Source organism: Benincasa hispida, chromosome 9, assembly GCF_027475165.1.
Source record: "Benincasa hispida cultivar pf3 chromosome 9, pf3_genome.v1.1, whole genome shotgun sequence".
Lineage (NCBI taxonomy): Eukaryota > Viridiplantae > Streptophyta > Magnoliopsida > Cucurbitales > Cucurbitaceae > Benincasa > Benincasa hispida.
In genome coordinates, this window is record NC_143486.1 from 63,297,965 (window position 1) to 63,323,612 (window position 25,648).

Sequence of the window (25,648 nt, forward strand, 5' to 3'; positions counted from 1 at the left end):
TTTGATCTATTTACAAACATGTACAACGTCGTAATTGCTTGACATTATATTAGTGAAGTTATCTTTCCTTGGCACCCCTAAATTGTAGGTAAATTTGCACCGAACTGGGTTACCAAACTATGTGTTTTTGTTCTTATTTTATTCCTTCTTTGTTTATCTCTAATGTGTTTTGAATTGCTATAACATCCTGAATAAAAATTATCCACTACAAGAATTCTAGGCTTTAATGTCGGTTGAAGAGGGTGTACAATGTTGGTTTAAAACCGATATTAAAGGGCTTTAATAACACTATCTTTAATGTCGGTTTTAAACCAACATTAAAGCCCAAAATTAATGTCCATTTTTTTCAATTATTGTTCATTTTTTATAAATACCATGTCCGTTTTTTCAATTATTGTCCAGAATTATTGTCCGTGTATTCGATATAATTATTGTCCAATCCATTTTTAATATCGATCACAAAGTTAAAAATGACACGTCCCTAAAACCAAGGTAATCAACCTGTACATGCACAAAATAAATCCTTAATTGCTTTCACAAATCCATAATAATAAGTTATAAAAGAGGAATTGGAGATGATAATTTAACTCTAAAACCAAGGTAATTAACAAATTATCAAAACTCATAAGCGTTATATAAAAAAATTAAAATTTTGATCCAAACAAGAGCGAGAACTTACTTTTAAACTAGAAAATACAAACTAAAACTTGTAAATATCCCCCCCCCCCCCCAAAAAAAAAAAAAACAAAAACAAAAACAAAAACAAAAACAAAATAAAAAAACAAATGTGCACACACACTTGTTGTCATTATATAGTATTTTCCCAATAGTCTTTCAATTGCTCCTTCGTTATGTTCTCTCCACCATCCACCATAGATTCGGCCCAAATTGAAAGCATGACTTCCTGCAAGTAGAGAAAAATGGGCAAACAACATATAATAAGAACTTAAAAAACATATTAAAGAATGTTGAACATCAGGAAAATATACCATTTGTTCTTCAATGTTGCAGATCTTCACAAACTTAATATACAATTCCAACCTTTCAAAGTTTATATACAGAAGTTGCTCATAACACAAAATATACACTAATTATTTTCCCTTAGCTAGAATTGAGCTGAAACTAATAAGCCAAAAACTACTTAAACTAAGGTTATTTTCCTATTACATTATGTACATAGCCCACCCCAACTAATCCCAAAGTCCTTGAAGGGTATCTCCAAATGTCTCAAACTCTTTCCACCTTTGAAACTCTTGAGGTGCTTAAGATTATACCAAATCCAAGAAAGAACAAATTTTAAACATGGAATTTACAACAATTGAGCTTTCTTACCTTAGAACACCTTCTACTCATTCATCAATGAAAGTGAAAGATCTTGTTTGAAGACCATCTCCCCACATCTCAAACTTGTTTACAGAAGTGAGGGCCTTTCTATAGAATGCAGCAGGAGCATTTTCCCTTCCACCTATATGAATGAATCGATAGCATTTGATCTTACTCTATGAATTGTATAGAGATAACATAACCATTTCTTGCATTTGGATCTACCTTTCCATGTTACAAATGGACCATAAATATTGTGGAACCTCCCAATTCGGCACTCAATGCCGAAATTCTTAGTATAATGTGAAGGAAATCGAACATGAGGATTTCCATGAGCAGCAGAATGATCATTCCAAATTCCATTTTTATTTGAACATATACAATTACAATAATGAAATGGAAACTTACAAGTCATGCACAATACAAAATTACAGCATGCTTTACAATAAGATCAAGGGAAAGAATATCATACCTTTGAAGACTCATCTTTAATCTCCCTCAATCCCGAACGCTCGAACAATCTCCAAGACTGCAACACACGAACACTCTAACGTAGCGACCACAACACAACATGATTAATCAGCAAGCACTACATGAACACTACGAACTCAACGAACGGCCTCCAAAAACCTCGACATAGTCGAGTTGAGTAAGACACCACCACAATGGCTACCTTGGTATTCTCGGTGTGAGAATCCAGAAGTGTGGGCTTTGTGTGGACTCGGTTTAAGGAATAGACTGGAGGAATAACAATCATGTAAATGATTGAGCAAGTGAGAGATGACCGAAGTCTATCGTATAGACGATGCCCAATGTTTAACAAATGCTCCACGATCGTTTAGCTAATGGTTAGTTGAGTGAACTATCATGTAATGTCACTCCACGATCGTTTAATCTTTCTTCAGCTATCGTTTAGTGAATCCTATTCATTTGACATCCTTTCCGTGAGTTTTTTTCGAGAATAGAAACTCTCATAACATCTTCTAAATTTAGGAAAACATTTTTTCTTTTATCTTATGGTTATCATGAAACCAACAATAACCCCCCACTCAATTAGTTATTAGAAAAAAAGACATAATTATCCAATAATTAATATTATTATAAATATATATGATAACCAACCTACCATAATATATTTATAACCTATAATTTTAATATTTCATCTCATGAAACATATAAACCATAGTTCTTTTTCTATTTCATGGTACTTAATGTAAATCTCATTTACTTAATCCTCCACTTGATGTACCTCATACATCATATCGATCATATCATATATAATCGGATTTCCTCTTGTCAATTTGAACATTTCAAATCAACACCAAGAATTGATTCTCAACTTGAATCCATTGAGCTACCAAGGGGACCTTATGGACCTGTAGCTCGAAGCACCAACGGTACGTGAATAACTGACCAAACTCTTTAATCACGGGATCCACCATCCATTAACTGCCAGGCACTCCACTAAAGACCAACAAATGAACTCTCCTTACTACATATATATTATGTGTCCATATCAACCAATCAAAAGTACGATAACCTTTCACAGATCGCTCATAAGTACAGCTGGGCCAATAACCGTTATGCCCCTGTAGTTACATATAAGTCATTAAGTACCACTGATCCCTCTAATGAACATAAGTCATAGTCCTACTATGATTAAGTCTCCTCTTCGAAAGAGAAGCTATGGTCACTATGTTCAAGCCCTGAAATCAGCCCTTAAAAGAGCAATCTATCTACTTACCCCTGCTTCAGGGAAGGAGTGAATTTCATCTTGTGTAACTGAGTTCCCAGCTCCCAAATCAGACAAGTCCCTAAAAAGGTAGACATGTTGAGTTGGGAATTTGGCCACTCTCACCCATACTAATCAAAGGACTGCCCTTAAAGGCGGGAGTTCCCAAAACACTCAGGATTGAGCTCATGTCACCTATGGTCGTTTAGGTAAGATGTAAGTCTCAAGTATCAACGGCGTTATATATAGAGACGAATCATCTCATGGCCTGTTCTTATACAAACTCTTTGTATAGGACACCTCCGCTTGCATGTTTCCACATAAATGGTCAGGATCTACCATCTGTAGTAGTTCACAACACTTGCAAACCTCTACAAAGTAGGCCATATCCGTAGTGTCACCAGGATCAGGTATCCCTCCTTAATCCTTATACTACAGACCTATTTTGATTATCACTTAAGGCATGATCCACTTGTATATCACATATACATGCATAAGTTTACATACAATAACCATGGAGCTTTGTTTATTGGATATGAGTAAATGTCAAATAAAACAACTCTTACTTTATTGATAACAATGTGTACATATTACAAACTTCGAGACTCCGGGAGAATTAGGACACCAATCCTAATATAATGTTTGCACAACTTCCTTATAGCAAGCTTCTCCAAACCATAAGCATCTTGGGGCTACGAAACAAACGTTAACACGGTTTTATAAGCACATATCTAATAGTTATTTTGTTTCAAAATCATTAACACATAAGTATATATGAACCTTAGTAGGCCAAGCATCTGACTCTTTCAAGCTCACATTAGTTTCCAATTGCTTAAATTCAGCGTAGATGCAAGCATTAGAAGCATAGAAAAACCTGCACTCACATTATAGAAGATCAAATTATATGTTGGGTATTTCCTTTCCCATTGGTAGTCACAAAATCAACAACAAAGGAGGGAATAACTCAGATTAAAAATATTTAGAATACAAAATATTTCTATTTAAAAAATTTCTAGCTCATCATAACCCCCCCCCCCCCGACAAGCCATAACTATAATGCATAAAAACATTGACCAACCAACCTTGTACCCTTAAAGATCAAAAGCATGCCTAAACACCATGAATTGAGAAAAGTTTCCTTCAAAACTAACCTCTTAACTCCATTGATTCTTGTAGCTTGCATATTTAAGCTGATCATGGTGTTATTATACATAATAACAGAGTGATTGAATTGGATGAAGCCCATACCACCCATATTAGCAGCCAGATTATAGACATGGTCAACTTTCTCTGAGATCAACAAGATGAAATTCATGGTAGAACATATCCTCTATCATGTGTTCGTTCTTCTTCCAGTCAGAAGTAATGATGTAATGCTCTTTGCTCTTCAAACGCCTAGCAATGTGCAAAACCTTCACAACTTAATATGCAAAATACACACACAATCAGTACAAAGTCATAATGGTCAAAATCCAACGCATAACAAAAAAGAATTCCAAAGTTTATATCATAATTAAATAAGATTGAGCAATGGATCAAATAGGTAGAAACAAGCAAACAAGCTTTCATAATCACAAAGTAACCACGAAACTATAAACATGTCACACCCACAAACTATACATCCAAGTGTCTAAGAAAGAAGCCAAAACAATTAATATAGCCTCAAAACTTACAAATAAGTAACATATCATATTTATCTTAACTAGTAGCACAATTATAAATGTTACATTGTATAAACATGGGGTAGGAACTCATACCTTGTCTTTTATCCAATCTTTCAAATTAAATAATGCTCTTTGACCTATTTACATTACCAAAGTGACTGAGGCTTAAAATATGTCATGTTTAATTCTTAAGTTGATTAAAAAAAAAAAAGGAACAAACTTTCATAATCACAAAGTTACCACAAAACTATAAACTTGTCACACTGACAAACCATATACCCAAGTGCCTACGTGACACTTTAACATCTGGGTTGTAGGGTAAAATTTCCATTCCAAACATTAACCATCATAGGTCGAGCAGTACTTGCGAGAAACGAGAATCGATGCCTAATGGGAAAAAAAACTTCTACACATGGAAGAAAGATTGATATCTTGTTTATGAATAAAACCTCTCAACTTTGAAACTTTCACACTTACATTTGTAAAATCCACCCAACACCAATCATTTCATGATATCATCCAAATTCTTGAAGAGCTTCATTTACCATTTTATTACAAAATTGGACCAGCTACAAGAATTTTCTCAGCCAGTTTACTATCCCTCTCCACTTGGTAAGTATGGATCCCTTCATAATTCTTCTTGAACAGACCCCCCAGCTTCAGCAATGTCTGGTTATAGGCATCTTTGTCTGACCATTGTTGTTCATACAATCACAAACATCAAACGTTTCAGACAAAGGATTGAAAGTGAAAATGTGATTAGAATTTATATTCAACTAACAATGTTTATTGGGAATGTGCATATTGGTACATTCAAGGAAAAATTCTTGTATTGAATGTGTTGGATATAGAGTTCCCCAAGAAAAAGCATAAAGAGGTTGTGATACCAAATCTTTACTCCTTTGTTGCACCTGCAAAACAAGAAAACTCAATAGTTGAATAAATGAGAGAATCTTCTTTTTTAAGATCTTGAAGAAGAGAAGCTTGGTTACCTTGATATGAGCTATGAAGACGATGAAAAATTTTTGGTAGCATAACGATGCTACCACAACAAAACAAAAAAATTACCTTGAACCTGTTCAAAGAAACACACTCCCAATAATATTCCACAACCACTTGTTCTCAACAGAACTATCAGAATTCCCAAAAAATGAATATTCAAGAACACATACATCAATAAGCAAATTTAGCTCACAATGTACTTCAAATCTCAAAAGTTGTCACAAAAACAACAATGATTTACATAAACTCTCTTTGTAGGTTTCTTCAGATATTCAAACATAAACAATAATGATTTACAAAAACTCAGATCTGATTACTCACTTGACTTCAAATCTTAAAAGTTGTCACATGGGCATTCGATCTTATACCTCCAGATTCATGGACTCAGTTCCTATCAATGAAAAGAAAAGCCAAAAAACAAAAACTCAGCAAAGTTCAAAATTTCATCAATCCAAACAAATATCCTAATAAACCATCTACAGAAAGAAGTGATCTCAAAAGCCAACAAACATAAGTAGTTATCATAAGAAAGGAGAACTCTTAACAACCATCTATCAAATAAGAAACGAGAATTCTAAAGATTAATTTCAGATATATTTCGAGACTCGTGTCCTTAGAGTTAGACTCTTTCTATAAATACTTCAAGAAAAGCTAACAATGAATAAAATATCTAATAGATGGAAACATATCACAATTCTAACATGTAGTTCTATGGAATAATAACAAAATCTAAACATCCAACAATCAATCAATAGATCAGGATTTACACATAACTAAGTTAAGAAAATACCTCTCCGTTCTTGCATTTCTCATAAACATCAAAATGATGTTCTTGAAATTTGCTCTTCTCCAAGCGATGTTCTTCAAGACCTATAGTATTTGGAAAAATATATTTTCTCTAATACGAAATTAAATTTTGTTGCTTCTTCAAGTTCATAAATTATTATGAAACAATAATAGAAACAATTACATAACACTTCTATTTCTCAAAAATTGCTAAATGACTCCACAAATCCCTATACTACCCTATGTGAAGAATGTCTGAAGAAACTTAGAAGGAGAGTTTTGAAGTACTAAACTAGAACAAAAATCTTGAAGTAAACAAACCCAAATACCCATTTTACCTATTTCTTCTTCCACTTGTTCAAAGTGGCCACTATAGAAACATACCCATTTTGCCTCTTTCTTGATGTCTTTTCTCCACAATCAAACAACAAAGAAACTAAAAAAAAAATCCACAGACAAGTTTTAGGGATAGAAAACAAGAACAAAGAGACACTCCAATTGAACTCCACCAACTAAAGGAGTTGCACAACTGCACTTGGTACTGTTGGCTTACCTATAATCGTTTGGCTACTTGAGGGAAGCAAGAGAACATTATCCAATATCAACTGGAAAAGATAAATCCATAAAAGAATACTCATTAAAGCTTGCTCAAGATGAAAGACATAGAAGAACTATAGTCAATAACAGTACAGAAACTCACACAGATAATAAAAAACAAGTAGGCAAGGTATTAACAGCAAACATGAAAAATCAGCAAAACAATATTCAATTGTGACAAGACCAAAAGGCAATAGAAACTAACAATAAGAACTTGAATAAAAGCTACCAAATGATGGTATGTTTTACATTTTCTTTAGTTAGTCTGAAGCAATTGTTCTTACTAAATAAAATACATCACTATATATTTTAGCCTCATCTATGACAAGCTGAAAAGTGCTATATGTAAAACAGTTGCTTTTTTTAGGAGCTCTACAATATTTTGTCACACTATCATAAAAGACAAAGGAGCTCTTATATATTTATTCATCTAAAAACTTCTTTACAGCCCATCAAATTAATGTTAAAGTCGAATTAGGAATGAGAGTTTGAAGATTGCATGTAATATTAGAAATTTTGAAGGGGAACAATGGAAATATGCTTGTTGGAGCAAGGGATGAGAGGACCTGGTTTGCCGCTGATGGTGTGAGCGTTGGAGGTTTGGGTGCAAGTCCCAATTTGTTGGCTTGCAACTATCACAAAAATCTTTGATCTCATTTGTTAGAGCTCTATTTTCAAAAGTTAAAAGGTATTTATTAACTTTTTTCTTTCCGATGGATTCCTTTTCGGCCAAATTGAAAAATTGAAAAGTAGAGTAGTGAAAATTACGGGGATTTTTGGCCAAGAACGAACTTGGCGGCGCGTGCGACGGAGATATGCGAATAACGGCACATGGCTATGGCGCTTCGGTGAAACGAGCAGTAGATCCGAGCAGAATGAGCAATAGATCCGACAGAATGAGTAGCATATCCAGGCGATTGGGTGCGGCGGCGCAGGTTGCACGATGAACAGATCTACAAGGAGGCCATATCTGCACCATGACAGACTCTTCACCCACGATCGACGGACGAATGGCAAGGGTTTAGAAGAAAGAAGGGAGAAAAAAGAGGGTTGAGGAGGGAAGTATGAGAATGAGAGGAAAAAGAAAAAAGGGGGAGAGTGAATAGGGAAATGAAAAAAAATTGGGGGAAAATAGAAAGTGAGAGGATAAATTAAGTGGATTTTTAATGTCGGTTTAAAACCGACATTAAGGGTACCCCTACAATGTCCGTTGGTACCCTTACAGTGTCGGTTTAAAATTGACATTAAAGATCCGCTTTAAAAAAAAAAACCAACATTATACATCCGATTTCATTTTTTACGGCCAATATTAAAGTCCAAAATTCTTGTAGTGGTGGCTATGTGTTAGATAACTTTTATTTCAAAATAGATAAAAGAACAAAACTAAAGATATGTTTTTCTAAATATTTATTATCGAACAAATAATAGGCACCGATGAAGGGATGAAAACTGAAAAGTGCAATCAGCTCAAGCAAACCTATATTCTCAAATCATTCCCTTTAGTGAGGTTTGATGAGAATGAGATTGGGTTTCGTGAATAAAGTGAAATGATAGGAACGGAATGACAAAAAATAGTCTATTGTTCAATGTGATTTTATTTTTCTAATCGATGATCACATTTTACTTGTTAATAATATGAGAACAATTTTGACTTGTCTTCTCAATTATTGTCACACTAATGGACAAAATTTACTAAAATATAATTTTCTAAATCAATAATTTTCTCAGCCTAATAAACTAAGAGATAAGGCCTCAATAAAAAGCGAAAATAACATTAAAATAAAATGCACATGCATTGTCATGATCTAAAATTTGATCCGGATGTTACAAGTTTGATATGACAATTTATAACTTCTTGAATGGCCCACGAAGATGTTGATATCAAAAATTTTAGTTTATACATCTCGGTAGATACATTATAAAGATCGAAATTGATAGATGTTTTTGTACATATAACAAAATATTTTGAAAGTGTTTATACATAGCCTATTTTACTCAAATTTCATGAGAAACTCTATCGATATTTATAATAATATTTATTAAGCAAGTTTTTAGTTGCCATCTATTTTGATAAATATGTTTTGTTGTTCTAAGTCTGTCAACAGATTTTATGGTTATATATTGATGACATCCCATATCCTACGTTAGGTATTGTAATCTGTGGTGGGGTATGTCATTTCTAGATTCCTGATTTCCACCATTTTCAATTATGTAAGACAATAATAAAAAAAAAACGGTGTAATGCAATGTGAAGAAAACTTGGTCATAGAGTTTCTTGGTCGCTCTGAAAGTATATATATATATTTTTTTTTCCTTGAACCGCTTAAACGTTTAGGACAATGTTCAATTTTTAAGTTGAGGTGGAAATATTGCTTGAATGTTTTTTATATTTTTTTTATAGAAAAATGAGTCTTACTTAAATTTTTTTTGTCCTATAATGATATATAAATGCATGTGCGGAACCCTTGAGCATCTGAGCTCGGGTTAGATTTAAATTTTGATTTTTTTCATTTTGATATTTTGTTATCTTGATGAAATTTTGAGACTCTGAATTGACGTATCCTGATATATTTGAGGCTTAGCTACATTTTGATAGCATAACTTTGATTCTCTGAAAACATAATCATTGGATTCTTAATGCTCCAAAAGACTATTTTGCTTTGAATGAATAAATGCGTGAATGATTGAATGCATGAAAACACACAATAAAAGAATCACATTAATTTTGTTTTACCGTCATTTGATTTATACAATCATTTCTTTTCCATCGATGAAATTTTGATGACGCACTGTTTTTAGTAAAGAAATAAACAAAATTTTAGACCTTTTGAACATTTTTAACAAAATTTTGGAACCATTTTTCAAAAAAAAAAAATTCTTTTCCTTTTAATTTCATAAAAAAACGAATACTTAGCTTTTAGATTTATTTAGAATCCTAGACTTTTAGAAATGTAATGTCTACTTAATTTTTTTGTTGTCATCCCGATAGGACAACTTTTGGTCTTGAGAACAGCCAACTTGTTTTAGAAGCAAGTCTCGACAAAGAGGAATAAAAGTGGCCTAGTGTTAACAAAAAGAAAAGGTTGCTAGTAATAAAAAAATTAAAGCAAGCTTGCAAAATAACATAACTTTCACTAACGCGTGTGTGTATGCATGGATAGAGGTGAAAAGAGCTGTCTCCATCGTGTCTTGTTAGGGCCCACAAGAAAAGAGTGATAGGTTCGCAACGGTGTGAATGTGAAAGCTATTCCTCTAAGTAAAATAAATGCCAATCAAGATTTGTGTTCGTGAGGTTATAAAAGGCACTCTTGTCTTGGAATTGTCTCTCTTTTTTTGCAAGTTTAGGTATATCTTAGACTGATAACTAAGTTAGAATTGAGAGTTATATAGAATCTTTCCACTAGCCTTAGACTATTAAATAAACTAAAACTTTGCACTCCTTTCTTTCATAATTTTGCTAGAAAAAAACTTTTTCTTTTCAAAAACAAGTTTCAACTCTTTGTTAGCAAAAGTTAAATTTCTAATTGCTTATTTGTATCATCACTTTCTTGATTGTTGAGAAAAGATATGAGAATAATATTTTTGTGTAAGTCAATTGAATGTATAGACAATTTGAATGAGTGAATGAAAGTTTGAACAAACAACGAACAAATAAACAAATTCACATTTTGCTTGAATAAATGCATATTTCTAGTTTTTAACTTGCTCGGGACGACCAAGAACTAAGTTGGGGATACTTTGATAAGTTTTAAAAAGAAATATTTTCTTAGTATTAAACTCCTCAATCCTGTGTTAATTGTTTGCTTAAAATATCTATTTTATAGGTAAAAATCCAATCCCAACACCATTGGAGTCATCACGAGAAATTTGGAGCTTAATAGAGTCAACAGGATCACTTAAGAAAATAAATTGGAAAATTACCATTCTACCTCTCAATTGAACCAATTCAACATGCTTCAGCACCACTCGGAGCGTCGCAATGCTCTCTCCATAACTATACCCAATACTAGCTCAACGCTATAAGACAGAATGCACCAACAAATGCTTGAGAACTTTTGTGTATTGTCTTGAATTTTCTAGTCTAGGGTAAAATTCTTGATAACTTTTGCGTATTTTCTTGGATTTTCTGCATCCTTGAATGTTGTTGAGTTGAATTTGAATATAAATTAATGACAAAAGTTGACGCCTTGATTCTATTAGTTTCTTATTAGCAAATCTTGTTTGGCACCGTGCATAATGGTAAGATAGGTTACAAAATTAAGTCTTCTTGATTTATTTCAGACTTCTATTCTGAAATTAATTCTTAAATCTCTTAAGTTGGAGCATTCAAACAATCGTTCTTGAAATTAACTCTGTAGTGTTTCTTGAATGCATAATCATGAGAACCCTAGTTTCCAAAGCAATCTAAGAAATTAACATGAATTTGCTTAATTGAAGTGTTTTTTACTTAGATTGGGGCTAATTGGTATGATACATGTTAATTAGCTAATAGGATCTTTAGAATTTTTACCCTATTCGATTATGGGATGTTGAATTTTCATGTATTTATTCAAGATTAATGATAGAATTAACCTAGCTAATAAAGATTTCCCAAGAATCTCTTTCTATTGAATCTTTACTAAAAAGAAAAAAGAAAGTTTGTGTTATAATTGCTTTTATTTTGATTTTACTTAGTTTTTTTAAAACCAACAATCCCCCCTCCCCCATTTGTTACAATTTGGAATTCAAAAGTCAAATCTTGTTAATTAATAGAAGTTTCTTGTAGATCGACCTCTTAGTTCCGCTATAACTACATGTTAGTTTTAGTTGTTGTTTAAGTATTATAAATTTCATTTGCCTTTGGTTAAATTGAATTAATGATACTGATTTCATCTCGAATATCATGGTGAAATGTAAGTCTCAATTATCAATGACGTTATATAATGAGACTAGTCATTTCGTAGTCTGGTCTTATACAAACTCCTTTGTATAAAATACCCCGGTCACATGTCTCCACATGAATTATCAGGATCAGATCATTTGTAGCACTTTACAACAATTGTAACATCTACAAAGCAGACCATATTCGTAGTGTCACCAAGATAAGGTACCCAACCATATCCATCTACTACGATCATTTAAGTTATCACTTAAACATGATCCACATGTATGTTTAAGCTATAGATGATAACCTTGGAGGTTAATTTATTCGTTTGTGGGTTTAATGCTACTAAATGTCAAATAAAATATCTCATATTTTATTAAGTAAATAAAATGTTTGTACAATACAATTACAAACTACAGGATCCTGTGAGATTTAAAGAAATCGTGAAGAAGTGTTTCTTCACGGGTTAGCATTAGATCTTCTTGTCGCGATTCTGCTTCAGAAATTCAACCCCTTCAATATATATATAATATTATATTACATGTTAGTTAATTTTTTTAAAAAAACGTGCACACATGAGAGGATGGAAAATTGACAATCATGTAAAGATATATCTCATTAATGCTCAACACCATGCACTATTAGTGGTTTTTCAAAAAAAAAAAAAAAAAAAAAATCACTTTGAATTTATAAAACAATTAATTAATTACATTCTCTCTCTATTTTATCCTCTCCCAACTCCGAAGAAAACCCTCTCAATTTTTTTACACTCTCTGGGTAACCTACCAAATTCTTTCTTTTCTTTTTTCTCTTTTTTTACTACACCATTTCTCTTCTTGTCCTCCCTCTTTTTTCATCTTTTTTTTTTTCTCAATCTCCATTGTTTCTTTTTCTTTCTTCTATCTCTCTTATTTTTCTTTCCATCTCTCAGGATAACCTACCAAATTCTTATTTTTCTTATTTGATTACTACGTGATTGTCACACCTGTAATTACAAAAAGTTGAACTCATGGCTTTGGATTTTAAAAATGTATTTACCATACATTTCCCTTAAATTTATTCTAATTTATTTTTATTTTTTATTTTTAGTAAAATTATTGATAGGTATCAATATATAAAGTACATTATCTTTCTTCTATCTCTCTTATTTTTCTTTCATGTTTTTTCTTTGTCAATTTTTCTCTATCTTCATTATTTTTTATTTTCTTCTCTATTCTCTTTTTTCACTTTTTTTCTCATTTCATCGGAAATATGGAACCGACAAAATCGCCAACGCGGCCGGCCGACGTCTTCAACGTCTCCGTAAACTGTCGGACCTAACCGATAAAAATAGGATTTGTCAGTGGTCGACGACAGTTTTTGTCCAAAACCACTTCGGCCGGATGATCACCCCTAAAATTATTATATGTTATTAAACTTAAATTACTAAGAACCAGAAATAATCTTTTCTGTTTTCCTTTTTCTTTTTCTTTTTTTTTTTTAAGCAAACTAAAAGCAATATTAAAAACCTAACACGTTTTAATTTTTTTAATGAAAGGGTCGAATTGAGAGGATTATTATAAAAAAGAGAATAACTTTCAGATCTCATTTTGTAGATTCAAGAAGCCATTTATTTATATATCCTTCATTGGGTTGCATTTGAAGCAAATAATTCAAAATATTCCGACTTGCAGAAACCAAAAAACAGAGCCAAAGCGAATGGAATCACCTTCCAAAACTGCACTCGGGATGTTAATCAGTTTTCTCTTGTTTCTCTATGCTCTCTTCTGGGTTTTATCTAGAAGATTACTATCCAATTCCCAACAACGGAAGAAACTTCACCCACCGGAAGTCGGTGGCGCCTGGCCGGTGATCGGCCATCTTCATCTCTTAGGTGGCTCTGAACCAACATACAAAATCTTGGAGAAAATGGCGGATGCTTACGGACCAATTTTTACGCTGAAAATGGGAAGCCATAGAGCTGTGGTTGTAAGCAATTGGGAAATAGCGAAAGAGTGTTTTACAACAAACGACAGAGTATTTGCCTCTCGCCCCAAGGTTGTAGCCGCAAAGCATATGGGCTACGATAATACCATGTTTGCATTCTCCCAATATGGTCCATTATGGCGCCATATCCGCAAAATAACCACCCATGAAATTCTCTCTAACCACCGCCTTGACCTTTTACAACACATCCGCAGATCGGAGGTTCAAAGCTCCATTAACAAACTTCATGAGTTATGGGTGGTCAAGGGAGGCGAGAAAGTGTTGGTGGAGATGAAGAATTGGTTTGGAGAATTAACTTTGAACATCATTTTTAGAATGGTGGTTGGAAAGCCATTTTCAACTGCTTATGAAGGGAGCGGCGACGATGGTGCTGAGGGAGTGCAGTTTCAAGTGGCGCTAAGGGATTTTCTCGAATTGTTTATGGCTTTTGTTCCGTCAGATTCGTTTCCGTTTTTGAGTTGGTTGGATTTGGGAGGCTATGAAAAGGCTATGAAAAAGACTGCCAAAGTTTTGGACAAGACACTTGATAAATGGCTTAGAGAACATGAGGAAAGGAGAGATTATAATAATTGTGGCGAAGGAGAGCACAAGGAAGAGGACTTCATGGATGTGATGTTGTCCAGAGTTCGGGATGTTGAAGAACTTGCTGGCTATGATGTTGGTACTCTAACCAAATCTACATGTTTGGTAAGCATTCTTATTTTAAACATTTAAAGTTTTAATTATACTTTTAAGCATGTTGGGATAGGATGATTCTATCAGCGATCATTGAATGTTTTGGAACTTGTTGTGTAGAATTTAATATTGGGTGGAGCAGACACTACACAAGTAACCATGACATGGGCTCTTTCTTTACTTCTCAATAATGAAGATACACTAAAGAAGGCCCAACTTGAACTAGATGAACAAGTAGGTAGAGAGAGGTTGGTAGTAGAGTCGGATGTAAAAAATTTATTGTATCTTCAAGCTATTGTGAAGGAAACAATGCGTTTGTACCCTGCTGCACCACTTGCTGCCTTCCATGAGGCCATGGAAGATTGTAATGTTTCTGGTTACCACATTCCTAGAAGAACACGTCTAATAGTGAATCTCAAAAAGCTTCAAAAAGACCCGCTTGTATGGGAGAATCCTGATAAATTTCAACCAGAGAGATTTCTTACAACACATAAGGATTTCGATGTTACAGGACAAAGTCCCCAGTTGATACCATTTGGGAGAGGCCGAAGGATGTGCCCAGGAGTTTCGTTTTCCAACCAAGTTATTCATCTAACGCTTGCAAATTTGCTTCATGGGTTTGAAATTGGAAGGCCATCTCAGGAGCTAATCAATATGGAAGAGAGTGTTGGAATAACAAGTATGAAAACAACCCCACTTGAAGTTGTTTTAACTCCGCGTCTTTCTGCTCGAGTTTATCTATGATTAAGCTTCAAAAATGATTACAGACAAAATGAAATAGTGCAGTACGAGCTTGTGTTGGGTTTGGGTCGGTCCAATATATTAGACCATTAAAGGTTAATCATTTAATTATTAAAATATATATATCTATATTTTTTTCTTAATCAAATATTATTAATTTTTTTCTATTAAATTTAGGGGCAATTGCAACTTTCATAAAAAAAAATTAAAAATTGGGCGTGCGTCCCTAAGTTTTACTTTTTTGCAAACATGTCAAATAATTTTCGCCTGAAAATTTTATTGTTATCTGATTTTTATATGATTGTTATATGATTGTTATCTGATTTTTATGTAATTGTTATGTGATTGTCACACCTGTAATTACAAAAAAGTTTGAAGTCATGACTTTGGTTTTTAAAAATGTATTTACCCCTTCAATTTATTCTAATTTATTTTTATTTTTTATTTTTAGTATTTCCCTTAAATTTATTCTAATTTATTTTTATTTTTTATTTTTAGTAAAATTAATGATAGGTATCAATATATAAAGTACATTATTTAATTATGCAACTCGTGTATCATGATTTTAATTAATTGTATCAGGGTGAAAGTTGTTTTTGTATTTTGTTTTGTTCTTATATTATGGAGTTGTTTTCATTTGATTAATTTGATTTTGATGGTTTGATTCATGCTCCGACATTAATTTTTTTGTATTTTAAAATTTGTTTATCTAATTTTGATTGTATATCTTAATTGTATTAATTTTGTCAACTAATATGCAATATATAAAGTATATCAATTAATTTGTTTTATTTCCAAAATTTTTATATGATTTTGACAACATGTAAATTTCATTTGATTTAATAAGTAAATTGTAAAATGTATGTATCTAATATTTCGTGTATATTGACCGATTGATATACTATATTTAGAGAAGAAAAAACATATATATTAATGATATTGTTGATATATCAAATAAGAAGTATTATTCAAAATGATATGCTTAAAGAATAACATTTGGTATCAGTACTAGTTCAAAAATGCATCTCAAGTAGATCATTAGTGTACCACTAGCATATCATCATTCGTTAAAAATACAATACTAAGTGTTACATCAGTGCATCAGCAATTTATCGATATTCATTTAAAAATAATTTAGAATTTAATTGTGACGTATCAATAGTATATTAGTAATCATCAATCAATCATCTTAAGTATATCAACAAACGCTCATTCTAAATTCATTTCAAGTTTGATATCGATATATCAATAATATATCAATTACCTTATAAAAATAAAGTAGTATTTCACTTACATTCATTCTCAATTAAATTTCAAGTATAACATTGGGATATTAATTAGTAAATCAACATCAATTCAAAAATCATCTCAAGCATGACATTGTTGTATCATTAATATATCACTGTCTCTTAAAAGTATATTTATTATAGTATATCAATTGTAAATAACCAGTCATTCGAAATTTACTTTCAAGTGTAACATTAGTGTATCAAGAGTTTATCAACATATGTTATTCCAAATAGCATGACAAATTGAACCGTTGTAATTGGATGATGACGTTGTTGAGATTTATGTCCTACAAATATTGTCGTCTGTAAATGTAGACAAATTATTGAATAAATAAAATGTCATTTATCTACTAATAAATAAAGTGTTATTTATTTTCATGCATAATCCAAGTTCAATAAACTAAGATTCAAGGATATTTAATATAACTTGAATGATATGTGGTTAAAATACAAGCGGATCGCATTCAGGAAATAACCTAAAAAGTTTATAGTATATAAAAAAGGTTGGGTGCCTTATCCTGGTAATACAATAGATGTGACCCACTTTGTATGTATTACAAATGTTATAAATGTTACAAACGATTTGATCCAAATCATTCATGTGGAGACATGTAAATAGGAGTATCCTATTCAATGAGTTTGTGTAAGACCGGACTACGAAATATATAATCTCTCTTTGTAATACCGTTAACTAAAGAGATTAATATTTTAAACGATAACCATGTAACTCCATCTCAATCCTGAATAAGTTATGTGAAGGAACTCTAAAACTAGAGCATCTGTGGGCGGAAGCGGATCGTTCCAAACTCCATTGTGAAAGAATTCAAACATTTACAATTAAACAGAAACGATTATGCATTAAAAATAAATTACAGCATACTTCTTAAATTAAATACAAGGGATCGAGGAAACAATACCTTTGAAGAACTCTTTCTTCACGCATTTCCCTCGATCAGTCACGAACGCAACGAACAGCACGAATGCAACGAGCAACTGGAAATTCCTTGATCACAGCGAGTAAAACTCGATCCTCGAACAGATAGACACCACCACAAGATTATTTTGGTATTCTCGGTGTGAGAATCCAAGTGTTGTGGGCTCGGTATGATTTTGGATTGAGGGAAGGAGGAATGGAGGAGGAGGAGACGATCTAGTATTGGACAGAAGGATCGTATGGCAAACGGAAGTCTATCACATAGACTCGCCATTCGATGGTGTAGTAAACGAGTACTATCGTATAGTGAACTCGATTCTATCATTTAGTCTCTCGATTAATTATCTGATAACTCGTTGCGCGTAGAATGAATAGAAAAACTATTTTTCATCTTTATCCCACAATTGCCACAAACCGTTTAAAACCACTCACTAAGGTCGGTTATTGAGAAAAAGAATTATCAATTATCACATAATTAATAAATTATAAATAAATACAATAACTAACTTATCATATTATATTTAGAACCTATAGTTTTAATATTGCACCATATGAAACATATACCCCATAGTTTTTTTCTTTATATAACATTTAATATAAATCATATTTATATTAATTCCTCCAATCAAATAATGTATCAAATATATCATATCAATTATATCATATATAATTGAATCAATTTAATTGTATCATATATAATCAAATTCCCTCTTGTTAATTTGAACATTTCAAATTAACCCAAAAACTGATTCTCAACTTAAATCCATTGAGCTACTAAGGGGACCTTATGGATATGTAGCTTAAAGCTCCAACGGTACGTGAATAACTATCTAAACTCTTTAATCACGATATCCACCATTCGTTAACTGTTGGGCACTCCACTAAAGACTGACAGCTACACTCTTCATACTACAGATATATTTCTGTGTCCATTGGATATAACCGATCAATAGTACGATGACCCTTCACAAATTGCTCGTAAGTATAGTTGGGCCAATATACCATTTTGCCCCTATGGTTACATCTAACTCCTTAAGTACGATTGATTCCTCTAATGAACAATAGATCATAGTCCTACTATGACTAAACCCTTCTCGGGCCAAGAAGAGGTGTGGCACCAAATTGTTCAAGCCCCAAAATCAACCTTTAAGGGAGCAATTTATCTACTTACCCCTGCTTTGGAGAAGGAGTGAATTCCATATTGTGTAGCTGAGTTCCTAGTTCCCCAATCAGACGAATCCCTAAAATGATAGGCTTGTTAACTTGGCGATCTGCCCACTTTCACCCATGCAAATCAAAGGACCGCCCTCATAGGCAGATGTTCACAACTCACTCAGGATTAAGGTCATGTTACCTATGGTTATCCTAGTGAAATGAAAATCTCAATTATGAATGGCGTTGCATAACGAGACTAAACATTCGTGGTCCGATCATATACAAACTCCTTTGTACAGAGTATCCCCGCTTGCATGTCTAATACATAAATGATTAGGATCAGATCATTTGTAGCACTTTACAAATAACACCTACAAAATGGGCCACACTCGTAGTGTCACCAGGATAAGGTATCCCTCCTTTATCCATATACTACAAATCATTTAGGTTATCACTTAAAGCACGATCCACTTATATGTCTCCACATACATGCTTAAGTTACAACGATAACCATGGATCTTAGTTTATTGGTTTATGGTTAATGCAACTAAAATATCACATATTTCATAGACTGAAGTGAATAAATTATCATATATTATAAATCACAAAATGTTTGTTCATACTAGTGTTTACAAACTACAGAACTCTACGAGATTTAGGACATCAACCCCAACAATCTCCCACTTGTCCTAAAGCTAGTGGGATGTACAAGATAATCTAATTACAAGTACACAAAATAATAAACTAGGGCACAAACGCCTAGTACAAGAACTCCCACTTGCCCTCGTCCAACCGTGGTCTGTCCCATAGACCCATACTCTACAGGTGACCTTCAAACACTATAGTCACGAGGGCCTTCATAAACAGATCAACAACGTTGTGCTCTGAAGCTATCTTCGTGATAATCACGTCCCCTCGATGCACAATCTCTCAGATGAGATGGTATTTCAACTTAATGTGTTTGTCGCATTTATGACTCCGAGGCTCAAAGGAATTCACCAAAGTACCATTATTATCACAATAAAGGGTGATAGGCCTAGACATGTCTAGAACATTTCCAAATCAGTCATAAACTTTCTGAGCCAAATGGCCTCCTTAGCAGCTTTACAAGCCATTACATACTCGACCTCCATGGTGAAGTCAGGGATGCACCCCTACTTGGCACTTCGTCATACTACAACCCCTCCGTTAAAAGTGAACAATGATCCAGAGGTGGATTTCCTAGAATCCTTACCAGTATAAAAATCATAATTCGTATATCCTATAAGGATCAAATTCATACAATCATACACAAGCATGTAGTCCCTCGTTCTCCAAAGATACTTGAGGATGTTCTTGAAGCCTGTCTAGTGACCCTGTACTAGATTAGACTGATATCTATTGACTATCCCCATAACATCGCGTACATCAAACTGCCTACAACAGATGCATAAAGGACCCGTCTCATTTTTTCGACCTCTTGAGGTGTCTTCGGACACTGTTCCTTAGACAATGTAACTCCATGCCAAAAAGGCAATAGGCCCATCTTGGAGTCCTGCATCGAGTACTTGATCAACATCTTGTCAATGTACGATGCTTGAGACAGTGCTAGTAATTTGTTTGTTTGATCCCTAAAGATCTTAATCCCAAGAATAAACTGAGCCTCTCCTAATCTATTCATTTCCCATCCAAAAGGATCCCAAATCTATCCTTGTCTAAGAGAATAACATAGAAGACTTTTTTGTGGTCTCCAGGGTTTTGGTACGTGCTATATTTTTTAGAAGATCGGGAGAAGACATTGAATATTTTTCTTCAAAAGTTTATTTGCTATTGTCCCTTATCAATCTCACATAGAAGCATGCTTAATTTACTGTTTTTTCTTAAATTTTATAATTTAATCCCTATAATAAAATTGAGGCAAAACAATCACACGCTTCTGCAAAGAAATTCGATTCCTTCAGACATACTAGAAAATTAATACTCTAGAACAAAGGAATAAAGATTCAAATTACGTCCATGAATTATAAGAAGGCCATGAGCACTTATTGATTGGTAAATTTGGCATATGAATTATATAACTAATACATATACTAAATATAAATACTACTACAAAATTGGGCCTTAATGTCAGTTTAAAACTGATATTATAAGGATACAATGTCGATTGAAAACCGACATTGAAGATCATGTTATAAAAAGTCTTCAATGTCGGTTGTCTTTAATGTCGGTTTAAAACCAACATTATAGATGTCCAAGATTTCAATGTCAATTACCTTCAATATTAGTTTTCAACCGATATTGAATACTATCTTCAATGTCGGTTGAACATCATCTTTAATGTTGGTTTTCACCTACTTTTTATCAATAACTGTCTGTTATTAAATGTCAATCATGGTTTTGTTATTGAAAAAATAAAAGTACATATACACTTTTTTTTTTTTTTTTTTTTTTTTGCTTACCTACATGCAAATCAATAATATTTTTCTTTTATTTGTATATGCACAAAATAAAATCTTAATTGCCATTATATATACAACTCAACTTTAAGCAAATACAAAAATTAACTAATACACAACAAAAAGAGTGAGAAGTTATACAATCAAGTAATCTATCAACAAGTTACGTTGACTAGTATATATATAAAATTCAAAAGCATAAAGATCAGAGAGTTGGTTGTCTACTTTGGAGGGCCATATAAATACATAGAAAAACAAGAAAAAAACTAAAATAATCGTACAATTGAATCTCATCATACCAACAAAATTCTACCAATCTAGAGTTTTACTTGAGACAAAAAAAAAAACATGCCTTAGCTTATAGAAAACTGCAGTTAAAAATTAAACATCAATACAAAAATTTAGATTATTCAACGTGATGTTTTCATTAACTGATATATTGTAAAATTTCATCTTCATGGAAAAGGGAAGTGAGAAACATAAGTTAGCATAAATATTTTTGTACTTATTATAAATGAATAGAACAAAGGTTGATTTTTTTCTTTGATAAGAGACAAAAAAAAAAAAAAAAAAAAAAAAAAAAAAAAAAAAAAAAAAAAACTCACTCCTCTATTAGCTAGGGTAATAGCCATTATAGTTGTAGCTTCCATGATTTATGAGAGAGGGTTCAATATAAATCCCAAGAACTTCAAAATCTTACTCTTCTAAACAGAACGAACCACAAAATCAACATAAATGTCATAAGAGCTAAATTTTAAAGGAGAATTCAAATATTGATAGAATTTGTTCCCTCATTCTTTCTCTTTTCAGTTAAAATTATTGCAGTATATCATAAAATTTAAACTAGAATCTTAAGAATGATGATAGAATTCAAAATTGTCTTAGAAATTAACTTGAATACTCCTAATTAGTTTCAAACTACAAATAAGGGATTTTCCAAGGTTTGTAAAGTAATATGCAGTGCCTTAATTGATTTTATAGACAAAGTTTAAAACATAAAACTTACCGAAAATGTTGTGTACTTCATTCCCATAAATATTGGTCAGAACCCTCAAATCTGTCTCGAGTTTTCTCTAAGAACTCAAGATCTATCTCATCATGGTTTTTGGGAAACAAAGCAAAGCAACCGCCATAAATGATTAAAAAAATGAAAGAATATACAAAGACACAGCAAAGCAACCACCTAAATGATTTACAACATAAATTTTTAAAAAATTTGTATTAAGTAAAAGAAATGAAAGAATATACAAGGACATATTAAAGAACCTTACCCACAAAAGAAGGAACCCCAGCTCCAACTCTAAAAAATAGAGGTTAGCAATGGTACCTAGGCTGCCACTGCAAGCACAAGAAAAAGAAACAAGAAGATAGCAAGCTAAGAAAAATGACATTTGTTGTCTGCTTCTAACGATGAACATGAGGAATGAACGTTCTTAAATCCATTCCAGATTCTAGTAGTGTTGGTTCTAAGTATTGCTATTGATATTTCATTGATTCTAGTAGTGTTGGTTCTTACTATTGCTATAATTTATAAACGTAATATAGTACTGTGGTCATCAAACATGCCTACACGATCCAATCTAGCATTTAAATAAATAATCTCTACATATATTTAACATGTGCAACAACAGTCTTTGACTCTTTATTGTTTATTCAAAATGCAGTAAGAATACCATAGATAATCCATTATTTATAGACTACTTTCAGAAGTGATTTATTAGTGCTGTTAGAAAAAGTAAAGGGCACTCAAACGTGTGTTTTGATAAAGTATCAGAAGAGTGTTTTAATAATTCTTATAACATAAAATTAAATATTAAATAGATATATCACTAAGCATTTTCAATATAAGTGCTTAGTAAAGTTTTTTTTCCCTCTAAAATCACTCAATTTGAAGGTCGTCCCTAACAAAATCACGAGTAAGCAACTATTAACAAAATAACAACTAAAAACCAGAAATAAATGCAACACCACAAGATTAATCCTAATTGCATTTCATCACTGCACAACTTGACTTACTGACCTCTTTATGTAAAATACACAATTACCTTCCCTTACCCTCTCATGTCATGTATCTTAGTTTCTGTGGGTTCACTTCTTAATCTAATCACAAGAAGAGAGAACAGAAAAAAGAGGGGAAAAAACATAATGATGGTGACAGAGTTGGAAAGGGGGGTTAAATTCCGCAATCTTCTCTCGAAAGGTATATATTTGATGAGATTGTGATAGCTCTCAACTGCCATTTGTACAAAAATCCACACTAAAGAGGAGTGAACAGGAAAAAAGAACAATGAAATGAAGATAAAAGTCTATTTTGTAATTTCTCAAAAAAAAAAAAATAATAATGTAGGTAAAGTAGAAAAACATTGTTGTTGTTCCAATAAAAATGTCCAGGCAACATCTTCACATCAATCAAAAAACATAAAAGAATGTAAAAGAATCGACACACTAATATACGTAGTTCACTAACGGTGTGTTAGCTACGTCCATAGGATAGAGAGAAAACAATATTATTAGAGATAATGTTTTCTGAATACCATATGGTGCCTCCAAGAAAGATGGTTTTCAAGACTATCGCGCGTAATAAATTCATATACAAGAAGCCTTTGATAATCTTCAATACAGTATCCAATAAGTTTAACAAGATTGGGATGGTAAAAGCTCTCCGAGAAAGCTAACCTCAGCCTGCAATACATTCATGGAGATTTCAGCTATTAAATACCTATCCATTCTACATATTCATTACTAAAATATCTTCTTTTACAATAAAATATATTAAAATCAATCATTTGATCCCAAATTTATAGACCCTTTTGAAAAATCAAGAGTTGAGTTACTATTCATTACTTTAATTAATTTCCCAACTGACCAGTCGTTTCCATTCTTATCTTTGGACTATCTCTAAGTGTCTGCCACCAAATCCTCCATTCTTGATTTTTTCAATGATATTTTCTTCAAATCAAATGACATTAAAGTAATAAAGATAAAGTTAAATGATATAGAATGCCCTCTAACGCCTCTTTATGTGCCTATCATTTTACACAGTTAATTTTTAAATTATCTAAAAATCCCTATGTTGATCATGTTTAGGATTTGAGAGAAGAAAGAAAAAGATGAGCACTAGAGGCAAATGTTTTCTTTAGTTTCTCTCCTCACTGAGCCTTCCTCTCTCAACCAACAAATAAAAGAATTGTATGATTAAAATGCATATAGTTGAGTTCAAACAAATTTTTTTTTATAGAATCGAAAGACGAAACTGAAGAAGAAAACACTAAAATTGAAATGCAAACCTCCCATTCTCTGTGTCCTTGAAGACCATCCGAGCTGGCCTTGGCCATCAATGTTGCACATCAAATGATCATTAACATATGTTTGCCACGACATTTTGGTATAGAAATTAAATGGATGTTAGGGTTTATTCTTCAAACATTATTGAGTTTCTTCTTGTTGTTGTTATTGAGGCAAAGGATGAAGCTGGTTTTGTTCTTCGAAGATCAAATAGATCGTGGATAGATCTGAGCAGTGGTCGAAATTGGAAGAACGATGGAGCTCGGCGGAACCCTTGGCATGATCTGGTGAATGGCGTGTGAAATGAGCTGATAGACCTTGAAGAATGGCAGATCGAGAACAGATTTGAGTGGTGGAGCAAACGGTGGAATGCACGGGGAGCTAGAGTGACGAAACACATGGGGAACGAACAGATCTAAACCCACGACAAATCTGATGAACAGGAACATAGATCGTCTAAACCCACACCTACAATGTCAGTTTAAAACCAATATTAAAGACCCATTTTTTCTTTTCTTTTTTTTTTTTTTTTTGTTAAGAAACCGACATTGTACATCCATATTTAGTTTTTCAACCGACATAAAAACTCAAATTTCTTGTAGTGAAAATAAATCAGTTGATTGATACACCACATATAAAATATATAAACTAATTAATAGACCAAACATAAAGTATATCAAATATATATACTATTGTTATGCAGATGATGCACTAAAAAGGGTAAAAATGGAATAATAAAAAACGTAAATCAAATCTAGTACTTTTTTTCACTATATTTGTAAATTTCAAAAAAATTGTTGCTAAATTTACCATTTTATAGTAACTTTTTGTCATTCTTGCAATTGCCCACATGAAAACCTATACATTTACATATATCCATCATAAGCCTACTAGGTCGATGTGATGATCAATCCAAATACGGACCAAATCTGGGGTTATTTAGATTTGGGGGTGCTTTTGAAATTTAATTAGGAAAAATGGAGTATTTTGAAGTTATTTAGGTGGAAGGGGTTCTTTTTTTGTCCCCATCCGAATGCGGACAAAATATTGGCGATTGCATCTCTTCAAGAGACGCATTCCTAAAAAAAATAATAATAAAATAATCTGAAGACGCATTCCTAAAAAAAATAATAATAAAATAATCTGAAATCCAACTTTTTAATTAATAAAATAATAAAAT

At 32.5% G+C, this 25,648-nt stretch overlaps 1 protein-coding gene, 2 long non-coding RNA genes and 1 pseudogene across 4 annotated transcripts; 1 reads left to right on the forward strand and 3 right to left on the reverse strand.

Annotated features, from left to right (window-relative positions):
* Positions 1–1,328: 1,328 nt before the first annotated feature.
* Positions 1,329–5,059, reverse strand: LOC120090831 (GDP-mannose 3,5-epimerase 1-like; annotated as a pseudogene).
* Positions 5,060–5,674: 615 nt separating this feature from the next.
* Positions 5,675–8,252, reverse strand: LOC150033993 (uncharacterized). Its single transcript, XR_016531819.1, has 5 exons — positions 7,873–8,252; positions 7,671–7,772; positions 6,512–7,112; positions 6,043–6,112; positions 5,675–5,794 (listed from the first exon to the last, which is right to left on the reverse strand). It is a non-coding gene; the product is annotated as an uncharacterized LOC150033993 (long non-coding RNA).
* Positions 8,253–13,114: 4,862 nt separating this feature from the next.
* Positions 13,115–15,518, forward strand: LOC120091593 (cytochrome P450 CYP82D47-like). Its single transcript, XM_039049691.2, has 2 exons — positions 13,115–14,641; positions 14,750–15,518. Exons 1-2 carry the CDS (start codon positions 13,667–13,669, stop codon positions 15,371–15,373), a joined length of 1,599 nt encoding a protein of 532 aa, XP_038905619.1. The 5' UTR covers positions 13,115–13,666; the 3' UTR covers positions 15,374–15,518.
* A 1,311-nt stretch (positions 15,519–16,829) lies between these two features.
* On the reverse strand, positions 16,830–25,125 carry LOC120091615 (uncharacterized). 2 transcript variants are annotated; one of them, XR_016531874.1, is made up of 4 exons: positions 24,471–25,125; positions 23,718–23,865; positions 17,577–22,521; positions 16,830–16,962 (listed from the first exon to the last, which is right to left on the reverse strand). It is a non-coding gene; the product is annotated as an uncharacterized LOC120091615 (long non-coding RNA). The 2 variants fall into 2 exon arrangements; XR_005485753.2 differs by lacking the exon at positions 16,830–16,962 and having other exon boundaries at positions 17,123–22,521.
* Positions 25,126–25,648: the final 523 nt, after the last annotated feature.